Source organism: Danio aesculapii, chromosome 15 (genome assembly GCF_903798145.1).
Source record: "Danio aesculapii chromosome 15, fDanAes4.1, whole genome shotgun sequence".
NCBI lineage: Eukaryota > Metazoa > Chordata > Actinopteri > Cypriniformes > Danionidae > Danio > Danio aesculapii.
In genome coordinates this window covers 29,948,114-29,963,078 of record NC_079449.1, presented here as the reverse complement: position 1 = coordinate 29,963,078, position 14,965 = coordinate 29,948,114, and the positions used below count along the sequence as shown (strand labels likewise).

General features: G+C 34.5%; 1 protein-coding gene across 2 annotated transcripts in view; it reads right to left on the bottom strand.

Annotated features, from left to right (window-relative positions):
* ncam1b (neural cell adhesion molecule 1b) overlaps positions 1-14,965 on the bottom strand; it is a 209,967-nt gene that overhangs the window by 106,263 nt on the left and 88,739 nt on the right. For both annotated transcript variants that reach the window (XM_056473245.1, XM_056473244.1), the window contains exons 2-5: positions 14,800-14,874; positions 8,538-8,747; positions 5,162-5,305; positions 4,805-4,942 (exon numbers count right to left, since the gene is read on the bottom strand). In XM_056473245.1, the coding sequence (XP_056329220.1) occupies positions 4,805-4,942; positions 5,162-5,305; positions 8,538-8,747; positions 14,800-14,874 (567 nt within the window). The remainder of the gene's footprint in view (positions 1-4,804; positions 4,943-5,161; positions 5,306-8,537; positions 8,748-14,799; positions 14,875-14,965) is intronic.

The following is a 14,965-nucleotide window of genomic DNA, read 5'->3' as shown; positions in this document are numbered from 1 at the left end:
TTGGCTGGTTCTGTGAAAAGGGGCGGGATTACACAATATGATGTCACGCTGATAAAATGAGCAATTGCACCATACTTTCTTTTTCTGTACAGAAAGGTCATGTTTTGATTTTTTATTCATCTCATTTCCAGTCAATGGAACAAAAAGTGTAGCATAACCGCGGCTTTACACTACTCTTAAGTTTGGGTTCATTGGTTGAATTCCCTGCCGATCCTTATTCTGATATCATGACTCTGCACCAGTCCTCTTTTGTGCCCACTGCATTTAAAGTCTGCATGAACTGGTAGGTGCTGAGACTTTTATTTGAGTTTGTTGATGCCCTTCCATAGTAATGGAACAATGGAATAGTGAGTAGGGTGCATTATTCCCTAATAGCAAACTAACGGTAAAAGGACAGAGAAGGACTGCCACTCCAAAACGGAAGCAAATTGTCAGGGTTTGATTGAAGATTAACAAAACAAACTTTTTTTTTCAGTAAAATAACTTTCTGTGAAAGTTAATCTGTGTGAATCTGTGAATTAAGCACATATTAATTGTTCATCTAAATTATAACATGGCGCTCTAGTAAAATAAACATGGTAAATTTTGATTCCAGAAAAAACATGTTTAGTTTTGCTCATTTCTTTGATTTGGCTTGTGCTTCTATTTTCATTTGTGTTAAACTTTGTAAATGAACAGTGCAGAATATAACCTATTTCTAAATGAGGCTTTTTTTATTTTATTTATTTATATAATATATTTTTTTAAATATTATAATATTGTAAATCGACTGCAGAGAAATTGCACAAAATGAAAAAAAAACGGCTATAACCTGTTAGCCAGCACTCAGTTTTGGGGATTTACACTTAACTTTAAATAGTAACAGTTGTTGACCCCAGTGAGCTACAAACAAAACTTAGGCATGATTGGAAAGAAGACACTTTGGGCTCTATTTTAATGGTCTATGCGCAAAGTCTAAAGCGCATGATGCAAAAGCATTAGGGGTGTGTCCGAATCCACTTTTGCTATTTTAAGGACGGAAAAATACGCTCTACGTCCCGGCGCATGATCTAACAGGGTTGTGCTTATTCTCTTAATGAGTTATGGAAGTGTTTTGAACATAACGTGCATTAAACCAATCAGAGACTCATCTCCCATTGCCTTTAAGAGTCAGTTGCTTTGCACCATGGTGCATTTTCTATTTACATGGCGGACTTTGTAAGAGTAAAAACTGAATTCTTTACTACAGAGAAAACAGTTAAACAGACCATCTGCAGCGCGAGTATAAAGAACAAGCCTCCTTCATTCGGCCTCTTTACTTTCTCTCTATTTTACTTTTACTCTTTACTTTACTCCTTTACTTTCGTGGAGTATGGAAAAGGTCTACACACTCCACTAAAGATGTCCATTAGCCTACATATTTAATTACATTTGTTAAGCGCAAAGATTTGTTTCAAAACTATTTCTAAATTCAGTTTTAATTTCTAACTAACGAATAGATGAACAATAATATTGAAGAGTGGTAAAAAAACTGAGTTAGATCCAAACACACTTCCTATTCTTATGCCCAACTCATAATGCTCAACTTCATTATGGCAACTATGGTTTACTATAAGGTTTAATCCTCAGAAATATAAAAGTCATACAAAAATCAACTGTGTCTTTTAACAAAAGATTCAGTATTCTACATACAGCCCCTTTAAATATATTTAACATACTGTATCTATTTTTGACTCTATTTTAGCTTAAGGCAACATTGTACTGTTATGAAATAATCTGATATATAAGCAACATTTAAATTATATTTATTTCACACATTAATAGCCAAAAGAGTTTTAATTAAATGCAATGTAATCAGATATCACATTTTATATATGTGTAGAAATTTACTTTCTGATTTCAGGCAACTCTGTACCACTGCAAAATAAGAAAATGTTTCACACGTTATTGAATTTTAAATGCCAGGATGTGAACCTCTCTTAAAATACCAATATAAACATGCACCTAATGAAAAAAAAGAAGAAGAAATATACAAACTACAGAACACATTTGACTCAATTGGGTTACAGTGTTTCCTCAAGCTTCAAAATGCACATTTTCATACATTTATTAATACATTTTTTTCTAAACACATCTTTACTCTTTCACAAATGAGAATCAAATACCGATTTTGATGAAAAAGACAGTAGCACTGCTCAAAGGTTCACTTTGATCATATACACAAAGAGAATATGGCACTGCAGCACATCTAACACCTGCTGATAAAGGCTGCCAATGGATAATATAACCTTTTTTTAGGTTCGCTCTGCAGATTTTTAGCCCTCCTCTCTTGACAAAAAGCCACTCACAAATTGTAGCTATGGCCTGCACTGTGGTCACTCAAGCAGGACTAAACATCAACATAAAGATAACCCACTACGGATTCAAATTAGATTCACACAAGAAAAAAACAAATGCAAACGCAGACATAAGAGGTGAAATGATATTACCGGGTTTACCGCAGGAAGGAAATAGGCAAATAAGAACGAAATCAAAAAGGAAATGAGATGAAAATGTCTGTGGAGCAGCTTGACAACAGCTACTTCAAAAACCGTCTGATCCTCAACACAAAACACTGAGCTTTATACTCCACCTCAACAAAAACACAGCTGCTGATTAAATACAGCTCAAAATCGTGATAACTTGTTTTAGCTAATCAAAAGTGTTTTTATTAACTGGTTATTGCTGTGCTAAGCTAGTAGGCTAAGCAGAGGAAGCAAGAGCTGCGGAAGTAAGAGCTTCTCTTCTCTAGTTCGCTCTATCCAAAGCTGTTAGGATGCAAACATCCAAACTAGAACGAAATGTTTCATTTGACTAACTAAGTCAGGGGTGCTCAAACGTGGTCCTGGAGGGTTGGTGTCCTGGAGAGTTTAGCTCCAACCCTAATGAAACACACCTGAACCAGCTAATCGAGCTCTAACTAAATATACTACAAACTTCCAGGCAGGCATGTTGAAGGAAATTGTAGCAGGACGCCGGCCCTCCAAGACCAAGTTTGGGCGATCTGTGTTGGCTAAGGCCCTGTTTACATTAATACGTTTAGTTTTAAAATGTATAACTTTTGCTACGATTATGCCTTTTGTCCACACAATCTCAAAGTTTTCGAAAATGGAGCGTTTTGAAAACGCTAAAGAGACCATTTTGGTTTTAGAACGCTGCTGCTCCATGTCAGTGTGGATGGGGGAAAACAAATATATCTGAAAATGGAGGCATGGCTGCAGACATTCCCTTCCCTGATTGGGATTTTTTCTTAATATTAAGTGTACAAAGTTCAGTCTTTAATTCTTTCCTTGTAAGTTAAGACTTCGCAAGTTTAATAAGGAAAACAAACTTATAAAATATTTCAAAGGGAACAGTGTACATCATTCTCATCACCCTGGCTACATTGTTTCTCTATCTTAACAATAAAATTAAAACATGATATAAGGAACTGCCTATTTTCATTGATATTAACAACTTACCAGACATCAAAATGCTGAGGCGTTGTGAAGCTACATATTTATATGACTATTATTTTTTATGCATATTTATAACAAAACGGACCCTTTAACATAACTGCTTCCTTATATTTTCAATTAAAAATATAAAACATACTGTCTGTTTTGCTGAATATCAGTTTTATTCATCAATAATGGTAATAATAGTAATCAATAATGCAATAAGTTTATACAATATAAGAAACAACAGCAAGCAGCTAGTCGAATGTGCAGAATTGGTCTATGTGGTAACATAAGTTAATATATTAACTTTTCTTTGCGCTCAGCCAAAACGCATTACCTGTTAATAGGTAATAGATTTAAAAGACAGAATAGTTATTAGTTATAGACAATATGAATTAAATATCACGTTTAACAACTATAGTAAGGTAGATCCTTGATGAACTGTCTGACGTGCGCTGCTCTCAGCTGGGGAGGTGTGCTCAAAGCACCTGCTGACGCTAAAGAGCATGCCAGAGTGTGTGTGTGTGATCCCGTGATGTGCGTTTTTAGCGGTATAGTGTGGACAGAGATCTTTTCAGAAACGCTGGAAGAAACGCCAATGTGGACGTGTAAAACTAAAACTTATTAGTGTAAACGGGGCCTAAGTAACTTGGAAAAAATAATTAATAGCTAATTACATCATTCAAATTGTTTCTAATTCTTTTATCATTAATAAACATTAATTTGAATTATTTGAATGTATTTAAATAGAACTGTTGAATTTATTTACACTATTTAAGTATAGTATATACGTATGTATTATTGTACATATTATAAATATTATATGCAATTGTAATTAAATGGCCTAAAAATGTAAAGCAATATCTTACATGATTTTTCCAGTAGAAAAGTAATTAAATTACCTATTATCTGTTCACTTTAATTACAGTATCTAGTAACTAATTATTTATTTAGCTATTTGTTGATTAACTGAAGTAATGCCAGGAACTATTTAGTGTATCCCAGAGATGAACAGTTCTAAAAATAGCCAATTTTTACCACTGCAAGAGATATTTTAAATATAAAAACTTTTTTTCCCCACTATAAAGTACATTTAACCATTTGACAATGTTCTTGGAATGTTAAAAGCTGTTCATTGAACCACTTAATCCATTAAATAAACTATTTTAAAGCTTTTTAATAAGATGTATATATATTTTTTTGGATAAATGGATAAAAACATTGCATATAAGTCATTTGAGACAGCTTGGAAACAGTGGAATGGCTCTTGGTTATTGGTTTCTTCTGGGATCCGAAACGTCCACATTTTCAGCCCTACAGGTACAATAAAGCGAACAAGAGCTCACCGTTCACAACCACTTTAATGCTGCGGAAGTCAACCTCTCCACGGGCTTTAATACGACCCTCACAAGTGTACACTCCCTCGTCAGTCTTCCTGATCCCTCGGATTTGGAGATGGTTGTTACTCAAAGTCTTGAAACGAACTGTAGAGCAGAACAAGGGTGAATTGATTCCGTGCGGGTTTGAACAGATGTCTGCAAATTGCGCATTAAAATCATATGCAGATTTAACAAGTATTTCATCTGTTATCACAGGGATTAATAAAGAGGAACAAGCATTAATGATCTCATCAATTTATTAATGCATGCAAACAGTGGAAATTAATCACTCTTATTCGATGCATATAAGTGCGAATGACTTACCATCTTTATCAAACTGGATCTTAGCACCTTTATATTTCCAGAGGACAGTGGGTGGAGGTGAGCTTATGACGTCACACACGATAATGGCGTTGTCCCCTTCGGTGAACTCTTGAGGCGATGGGACATTTGTGAAGGTGATTTTTTCTGGAGGGAAAAACAGCAGCAATTTAGCTGCAACTTCAATTTATCATGCAATCATTCCTTTTTTCTTTGTATTGTTGTTGTCTCCAGCAAGATAACAAGTCATCATCTAAAATGAAGTCTCCTCAGAAGCATCTTCAAAGGTTGTTTTGTACACTCTCATTTTTTCATGAATATTTTCTTATTTTCTGCTGCAACCAGCTTCAGAAATGTTTTATTTAGAGGCAATCTTGGGCCCTGAAATGAATTGAATTGATTATAATTACTTTATTAATTAATTTAATGTTTTCTTTAACATTAAAAAAATACATTTAACAAATTACTTCAATACAAAATTCAAAACAGTAAAAACAATGTTTAAACATGTTTATTTTACTTGTTTAAAGGGAAGGGCTATTGATATTATTATGATGATTATTTATTAGTAGAATACACATTTATTATTATTATTATTATTATTATTATTATTATTATTATTATTATTATTATTATTATTATTATTATCTGTCTACACTGATAAAATATACCAGTCGATGATGTTAGTCTAATCCTAGTTATACAATAAATCCCATTATAATCGCTGACTGAAGTTAGGGAATAAGTCTCTTACTTGCATTGCTTCAAACTAAAATTTATCATAAAATATTATTAAACTTTTTTTATTCCATTTTCTTGTTGTATATTTATTTGTAAAAGCTGCATTAATTTTTAATCTACATTATTTCTAAACATACCAATAAAACGTTTACACTAACACAATTTATCAATGCCATTTCATAAGGTGTTTTCATGAAAATAAAGCAAGCAGAACTGTAAGTGCTTATTTAGACTGTCAAAGAGAAATTAAGATGGAGACCACACTATCGGCCCCATCAATATTCAGTCTTATACTAACTATAGTACCACATTTCATTCATTAGTGCCATACAAATCCACAGTATGATATTTGCTGTATATTCACTGTGCATTTTATTTGTACAGTATCGATGTCTACTGTATTTCTCAATGTTTGTGATTAGGGCTGCACGATATTGGAAAAATCAGATATTGCGATATTTGCAATATAAACATGATTCCAGCAGATGAGTTCTGTCATTGATTTAGATTGATTGGGATAATTTTGTAGTCAAAATTGAGTGAATTGAATTTTATCAAAATTGAGTCAAAACAGAGTCAAGAGACTCAAATAAAAGCAGTCTAAAGCAGTGGTTCTCAAACTGGGGGTCACAACCCCTGTGGGGGTCGCAGAATAATTTCAAGGGGTCGTGAGAGTGATTTAAAAATTGTGTAACATTTTCTTGTGTTGAGACATATTTTCCTCATGCATGCATATATATTTATTTGCTTGTTAGTTTTGATTAGTGTTGATTTCAAATGCAATAAATCTGTTTATAAAACTTGTAGTAACAGTGCGATAATTGGTAGGTGCCACTAAATTTTGGCTGGTGCGCCTAAATTTAAAAAGTTAGGAGCACCAGAGCTATCAATGAAAGATGTTAATTTCGAGCCCTGTAATGTATAGTAAATATAGCTAAGATATTGTGAACAGCTTAGAAAAAAGTTATTTTTATTGTTTGGATATGCTTTGGTAGTGGGGGGTCACGAGTTCTTGATGATCTTACATTGGGGGTCGCTGGTTTAAAAGTTTGAGACCCACTGGTCTAAAGCACGAGCGGTTTCACTTTCTCGTGTGCATTAGCCACTTGTCTCTATTTGAAATAACAAACTTCTTGAGTTGATGATAATAACGTGCACGTGATTATTGAAGTGCTTCTAACATCCGATCATGTCAGAAATGGACAAACACGAGAGTGACGCGTAAAAAAATTAAAGGAGAAGCTGGAAAAAACAAAGAATTGCAAATGAATGTTTCAGCAACCTAAAACATGAACAAACTGCCATGTTTAACTATTATCATCACCTTTTGGACTATTATGAACTCGGAATGACAGAATTACTCTCTAATAGAGGTTACATGTGCTGGTGAAGATTAAAGATACAGATGAGAGGTTACTGTGGGCTACATATTGTGTGTTGTTTTTGAAACCAAATAAGGACTAATTGTATGCTGTGTGTAGTTTTTTGTAATTGGTAACTCATCAGAGACTGTAAGTAGGCTATTTTGCACCATTGATCTGCAGTTATAATCAAATCATGTTCATAAAAAGATTAGTAATGAACATTTATACGCAAGTATTTATGTGTTTAAAGCAGGGGTCACCAATCTCGGTCCTGCAGGGCCGGTGTCCCTCCAGGTTTTAGCTCCAACTTGCCTCAACACACCTGCCTGGGTGTTTCAAATATACCAAGTAAGACCTTGATAAGCTTGTTCAGGTGTGTTTGATTAGGGTTGGAGCTAAAATCTGCAGGACATCGGCCCTCCAGGAACAAGTTTGGTGACCCCTGGTTTAAAGCATCTGTTTTGTGAGAAGTGCTTCCCATATGACAAGTGAGCAACCCGTTAAGCTTTACTTTGACATTTCCTCCAGCGAGAATGACGTTGACTGACACTTTATGTCGTACACCACGCCCACCAAAAGAGTACCATTGGTACCCTTTTAGCAGTGGAAATGCAAGCCTGATAAATGTGACTCGTACAGACCCGTACCGTACCGTACTGTACCACTCAGTGGAAACGGGCCATAGCACTGTACACTCTCAGAAATGAAGGTACGCGAGCTGTCACTGGGGTGGTACCTTTTCAAAAGGTACAAATTTGTACCTAAAAGGTCCATATTAATACTTCAAGGGTACATATTAGTACCTACAAAGCACAAAAGTGTTCCTCTTAAATTTTTTAGGTACTAATATATACTTTTTCAGGTGCAAATATGGACCCTTTAAGTACAAATGTGTACCTTTTGAAAAGGTACCACCCCAGTGACAGCTCGCATACCTTCATTTCTGAGAGTGTACAGTCTTCATTGATGGTCAACTATAATCCCAACTCAACATTGAAGATCCTATGATGTGACTGTGATGTGATGTGTATCATTGTGAATAATTTGCGATATTGATACTAAAGTGATATATTGTGCAGTCCTATTTGTATTATATATATATATATATATATATTTTTTTTTTGTGTAGACCCACTCCCTTACAATGTATCTAATATGATGAATTTTTTCCAAATAGATCTATTCATTTCATCTGGCGAAATTATACTCCATGCCAGAATAAATTATCAAAATCTTTTCCGTTTTTTTCCAATATCCTGCAACCAGTATCTTACGGTATATCTTCAGATTGACAGTGGCTTCTGCGTCCTGATCTCCGCTGCTGGCCACACATCTGTATGTTCCAGCATTGTCGACCTTTGCGTTGTAGATGGTGAGAGTGGAGGACGTCTCGTCGTTGCGAGTCACACTGATGTCCAGTCGACCAGGCTCAATTTTCTCTCCAGCTGGAGCAAACCAATCGATTTCCTTGGCCCCACCAATAACTACAAGAAAAAAAAAAACAAGTGAGCATATCAGCATCCATGGGCAGATCGTGTGTATCAAATGTGTCATCAAATAAATCATTCTGTTTGAAGTTAAGCTGCTGTAACATCCACACAGAGGTGAATCAATCAAAAGGGAATCAGGCCTGACGCGAGTGAATTGGTTGCTCGAATCGGTTGGGATTATGTGTCGCTGGCACAACAGCTGTCAGAAGGCACAACCTAAAACTTCAACCGATTCTCAGGTTACCAGTCTATTACCCAAATCAGCGGACCGTAGGACACGGCACTGGTGAAGACTCAAATGTTGAGAGCTATTATCAGAGTCGTCGTTCCACGCCTTTGCCTCTTCAAATGAAGCCCAGGAGAGTGTAACGGTTTTTCAAACTGAGATATAAGGCACACAAAGGTTAAACATATTCCTCTTGTATGACTTATTCACATGGGTCTAGTTTACTGTCATATTTTGGTGACATCGGACACCATCGGCGACATTAAAGTTGAACTCACACTGGAGTACTGCTTCAGTCAATGAATCCTCTAGAAGATTATTGTTTTTTAGGTCACAAAAAAACGTGGAAACCAAACCTCCATTCAACCTTTCGAACCAGTCATTAGGTTACTAGAACAGTGTATCAGATTTTTTTTTAATTACACAAAAAGACTGCACAGTTAATGAAAAGATCATGTTAGCAAATAAGTAATGACACCAATAGATAGACTGATTCTTTATTCTTCTGCTTTACAATCATATACTTGGCTATGCGATCACGCCGAAAGCAGTGAGAGCGTCAAAGTAGCTGGAAGTCATTCATTTTCAATGGAATCCAGCGGCGATAAGTGGCGAGGAGTATGCATGAGCATTTAAAACAAATGAACAAATGTAAATATTATCCCGCTTGCTTTTTGAGCGTTATCGAGCACCTATGACCTGCATAATTTCAGTAATAATGCTTATAATCACATGAATTGTCTGTATAATTACATTAATAAATTATATATTTACAGTAATAATTAGTAAAATGACAGTAATAACTAGTAAAATGGCAGTAATAACCTGTACAATTACTGTTAAAATCTGTAAAATGACAGTAATAACTTGTAATTATGGAACAAGAAATTATTGTTTTGTTACAGATTATCTACTTTTTTAATCTCAGTTTTTTTCCGTTTTATTTTTACCGTTTTATTTTTTTTTTACAGTGTACTGTGACATAGCATATTTGAGATAAACGGCGTCAGTACATAACAACCGGTTAGGATCTATTACTGAACTGAATTTTCCGTGTCTGCATTGTGGTGCACCGAATAATTTTGACACCCCTAATATATTCATTCATTCAGTCATTTTCTTTTCGGCTTAGTCTCTTTATTAATCTGGGGTCGCCACAGCGGAATGAACCGCCCATTTTTTCAGCATATGTTTTAAGCAGCGGATGCAATTCCAGCTGTAACCCATCACTGGGAAACATTCATACACACTAATACACACATATACACTACGGACAATTTTAGCTTACCCAATTCACCTATAGTGTATGTCTTTGGACTGTGGGGGAAACCGGAGCACCCGGAGGAAACCCACGTGAACATGGGGAGAACAAGCAAACTCCACACAGAAACGCCAACTGACCCAGCCAAGGCTCGAACCAGTGACCATCTTGCTGTGAGGCGAACATGCTACCCACTGCGCCACCGTGCAGCCCCCCTAATATATATATATATATATATATATATATATATATATATATATATATATATATATATATATATATATATATTATTGTTATTATTATTATTTTTATTTTTTTATTATTATTAAAGCAGGAATCTCATGGCATTGCTGGGGTTCAGAATATTACTGGGGTTCACATATGGACACATATTGGATAAAGGGAGCAAAGCCACACAACATGAAACAACTTGATCTTCCATAGTTAAATGAATTTGATAAAAAGCGTGTAACATTTTCACGCAAGAAAGCATGTTTTTATGTGGAAATGTAACTGATAGGCCCTTTTAAATACAAGATCAATGTAGCAAATTTTGACGCTCTCGCCGGTAGAGCAGTAAAGGCAGACAGGGTTATCGCCAGGGTGGCCAGAGTGAACTTTGACGCTCTCGCTGCCTTCGGTGTAAACGCACAGTTACAACGACTCCCAATTTCTCTTTTTAAAAATATTAAGGCAATTTTTTTGCATGTTTAAAGTGCTTATTCGTATCGTTTGAGAAAATTGGCATTTTAAATGGGATACTATAAAATAAATGTATGTAATTTCACAAATATACTGTTTTCGTTTTGTCACTGTGCTACAGGCAAAAGAAAAAACACGAAACATTTATTTAGTATTGAGTTTTTTTAACCTTTCTGGACCAGTCATTAGATCACTAGAGTACACTGTATTATAATTGTAATTACACAATAGGACTGCACAGTTAATGAAAATACCATGTTAGCAATGGGGTACATGCACACGAACATTGAATTTCAGCCAGCCTCAGCGCTTGCGGTGAACTGTATTTCCATTATAAAATTGTCACGTTTAAGGTCTGATTTCTTTAAAAATCTGTGAATTGTTTTAGCACTTATTTGTAGCATCTGAAAAAATGCCATTTTAAATGTGATAATATAAAATGAATCTATGTAATTTCAAAAATATACTGTTTTCGCTGTGTCACTGTGCTACAGGCACAACAAAAACAGGAAACATTTATTTAGTACTGAGTTTTTCAACCTTTCTGGACCAGTCATTAGATCACTAGAACAGTGTATTATAATTATAATTACACAATAAAACTGCACAGAATTATGAAAAGACCATTTTAGCAATAAGTGAACAAGTAATGACTCCACTATTGACTCCCAAATACTATGATTTCTCTTTCCAAAAAACATAAAAGACAAATATTTGTGGATGTTTAAAGCCTTTTTTGTACCGTCTGAGAACAGTGGCATTGTAAATGTGATCATTTAAAATCGATCCATGTAATTTCACAAATATACTGTTTTCATTTTGTCACTGTGCTACAGGCACAAGAAAAACAGGAAAATATTTATTTAGTATTGAGTTTTTTGCAGCCCACTGTCATAAATCTACTGAGAAATGTTATCAGCTCAAACTCAATTTTCACAATAAAAAGTAGTTTCGAACCGTTCCGCAGAGATAAAGGCAGCAGAGATGATGATGAACTCCCAGGAAAGATGTGTGCGTGTGTCTGTGTGTGTGTTATACAGTATCTAGAGAGATTCACACACACAATGTGATGTAATGAGCATTAAAAAAGTTGAGTATTAGTATGAGCAATATGAGCATATGAGTATTATACATCTTTTTTTATTATTTTACAAATGTGGTTTTATTAAGCTTACATACATGCTGAAATGTAATATAGTGATGTATTTACAGAATGAAGCAATACAGCAGATATCTAAATAGAAATATGCCCATATTCAATAACTGAATATATCGTGATAATGAACTTGCACAATATTGATATCATGGACACTTCAAAATACTGTGAAGTGTGAACAATTATTTATCATTTAAACGTTTAGTGTGTCTTTTAATAATATTCACATTGTTGTATTAGTGGTTATCACAGCACAAATGTTTCAAGACTTAATAAGCAATTTATTTTCAAATATTAACATTTTTACATGTAAATCTGATGTACGACTATGAATATTCTGTGACTATTTATTGGCCTTTGTACTGTGCACCATGCACTGAGGTTCCATTCATTAACAGTTAATTAAACAGAAGTATGAAATGTAGTGTAGTGGAAACTACAAAAGCATTTATCAGTCTTATAGTATTGATAGGTTGTAATTTATTGCTTAATAACAATAAGTAATAGTCGTTCAATTAAATTAAGTTAATAATTAATACAATTCAGTGGCATTTTATTGATTTTAATGCATTAACTGACTTACTAATGACACTTTAATGTATAGTATTGCATTGTACTCCCATTGATTTGTTTAAAGCATTTATTTACTCTCAACATGTTCACTATATATAACAAAGCAAAGAATCCTCATGCATTGAAATTGGAATAATTGGATTTTTTTTTTCTTTCATACAATTTGAAATGGTTACATTTTGTTGTGTTGTGATTTCTGCTGTCTCCTTGTTTCTAAGGAGTAAATAATGTTAAACAAGACTACACTTTAAAACCTTAAAATGAGTAACATCCTGTAATTAATAATATAACAACTACTTATAGAATATTTTCTTTCACCGGACACAAAATCTGTTTGCTCCATAAGTGGCTTCAGAAGCTTAAAAATACACAAAGGATGCAATGTCATTTTAAAAAGAATCCATTTTTTGCACTTGTTACAAATTCCTGTGCTCTTTAAAAATGAAAATAAATAAATAAATAAATCGCCATTTCAAGCTGCACAATAGACTTTAAAGGTGCTGTATGTAAGTTTTTGTGTCTTCTAAAGCATGAAAATACCATGATATGTTTGCAGATATTTTAAAAAAAACATGCCAAGTGAACATACTTGTTTTTCTGAAAAAAACAATGCTGAAGTCAGATATTCTGCTTTGAAAATGTGTTTTCCGTGCCGGAACACTGTCTTTGTTTTGGTAATTTTAACCTGCCCAATGCCAGTTTAGCCAAACATCCAATATGCAGTAATAAGCAATTTGGCTGTTTGCACCAGACGAAACACGACAGAAATTTAAATACAGCCATTCAGAAGCACAGAATATGCACTCACTCATTCAATGGCAAGGTTTATAATCTATTTAATACATATTAACCCTCTTTAACATTAGTACTGTAAATTTACATGCTGAATCACTCATATGTGTTTAGTTCTAAAGTTCAATCTGGCAACCTGTACTTGCGTTTGTTTCGATTCAGGAGTGCAATACCTAGTTCAACCACACTGTAAAAAATATTTGATCAATTAATCCTGACAGCATATATTTTTAGGCCATTGTAACAAGTTAGTCATGTTCTAACTTTTCTAAGTTACGCAAGATGTTTTAAGTCATTTTAACTAAATATAAGTTCAGTGGACTCATAAGGTTAATATTGAAGACAACCAGGATTTTTTTACAGTGCACTGGGTGTCAAACTTACATACTGCACCTTTAACTGTGAATCATATGCTCTCATCTGTTTCGTCACAGATTGCGACATATATTTTGGGTGACAATTTATATATTCATATATGTTTATTCATTTTGGGGGGATTTGTTTTTTCGCCATTTAATACTTTTATCCAGTCAGGATTTAATAAACAAATCAAAGATGAGAGTTGGATACATTTATTATGCTATATCAGTTTTCTGTCCTCTTTCAAATGAATGAGACATGATCTTTTGAACCTCTTCTGAACTTTTTTCAAAAAACATGAATGACTTCTGAGGGATCATGAGAGCATGTAATATCAATATATCATCTGTAATGTAGCTTGTATTATTTTAACATCTAAATTCACCATTTCTGAAAGAAATGCATATTCTAACACAAAATAGGTAGTGTTAAAAGGATAGACCAGCCCTCAAATAATAACTTTCCCATATTCTCAACAGATTTGCTCAAACTCAAATAGAAGACGTGATAAATGATTACAGAATATTTGGAGGAACTTTCCCTTTAACGGTTCTGGTTAAATGACAGCAGGAGGCAAAAAAACATTGACGGTAATATGCGATACAGATGGACAAACAGACCCATCACAGTTTGGTAGGCAAAGAAAACAATGCCATGTTCAATGTCACTTCAATTTGCAATGCCAAGTATTTTAATCAGTATAAAAGCATATCTGTACCAGATGTAACCTGGTCGATTGTCGTTCTGTTTTTATCCCTGTGGTCTCAAGCCAAAAAGATTCGCCCACATGGAAACTCACTAGAACAAAAATCCCACTCCTAGCTCACACAGACCAAGAATAAGCGGCAAAAACTGGGCTGAAATGATCTACAACACAAAGCCCTGCGCTTAGTAGCTGGAGCCGAATTAATTGCAGGAAACTCTTCAAAGAACTGTAATGAGGTGCAGAAGGTTCCTGGTCAATATGAGAACTTACCTTCACACAAAAAGAAGCGAGACTCTCCGACGCTGATCTCGCCGTGCGCAGGTGTAATATCGACCTGCAGAGAAACTGAAGAGAAAGAAAAGTATTAAGATTAAAGAACACATCAAGCAAACCCACTGAAGTTATTCCACACACAAAAAAAATCCTACTCTCCAAA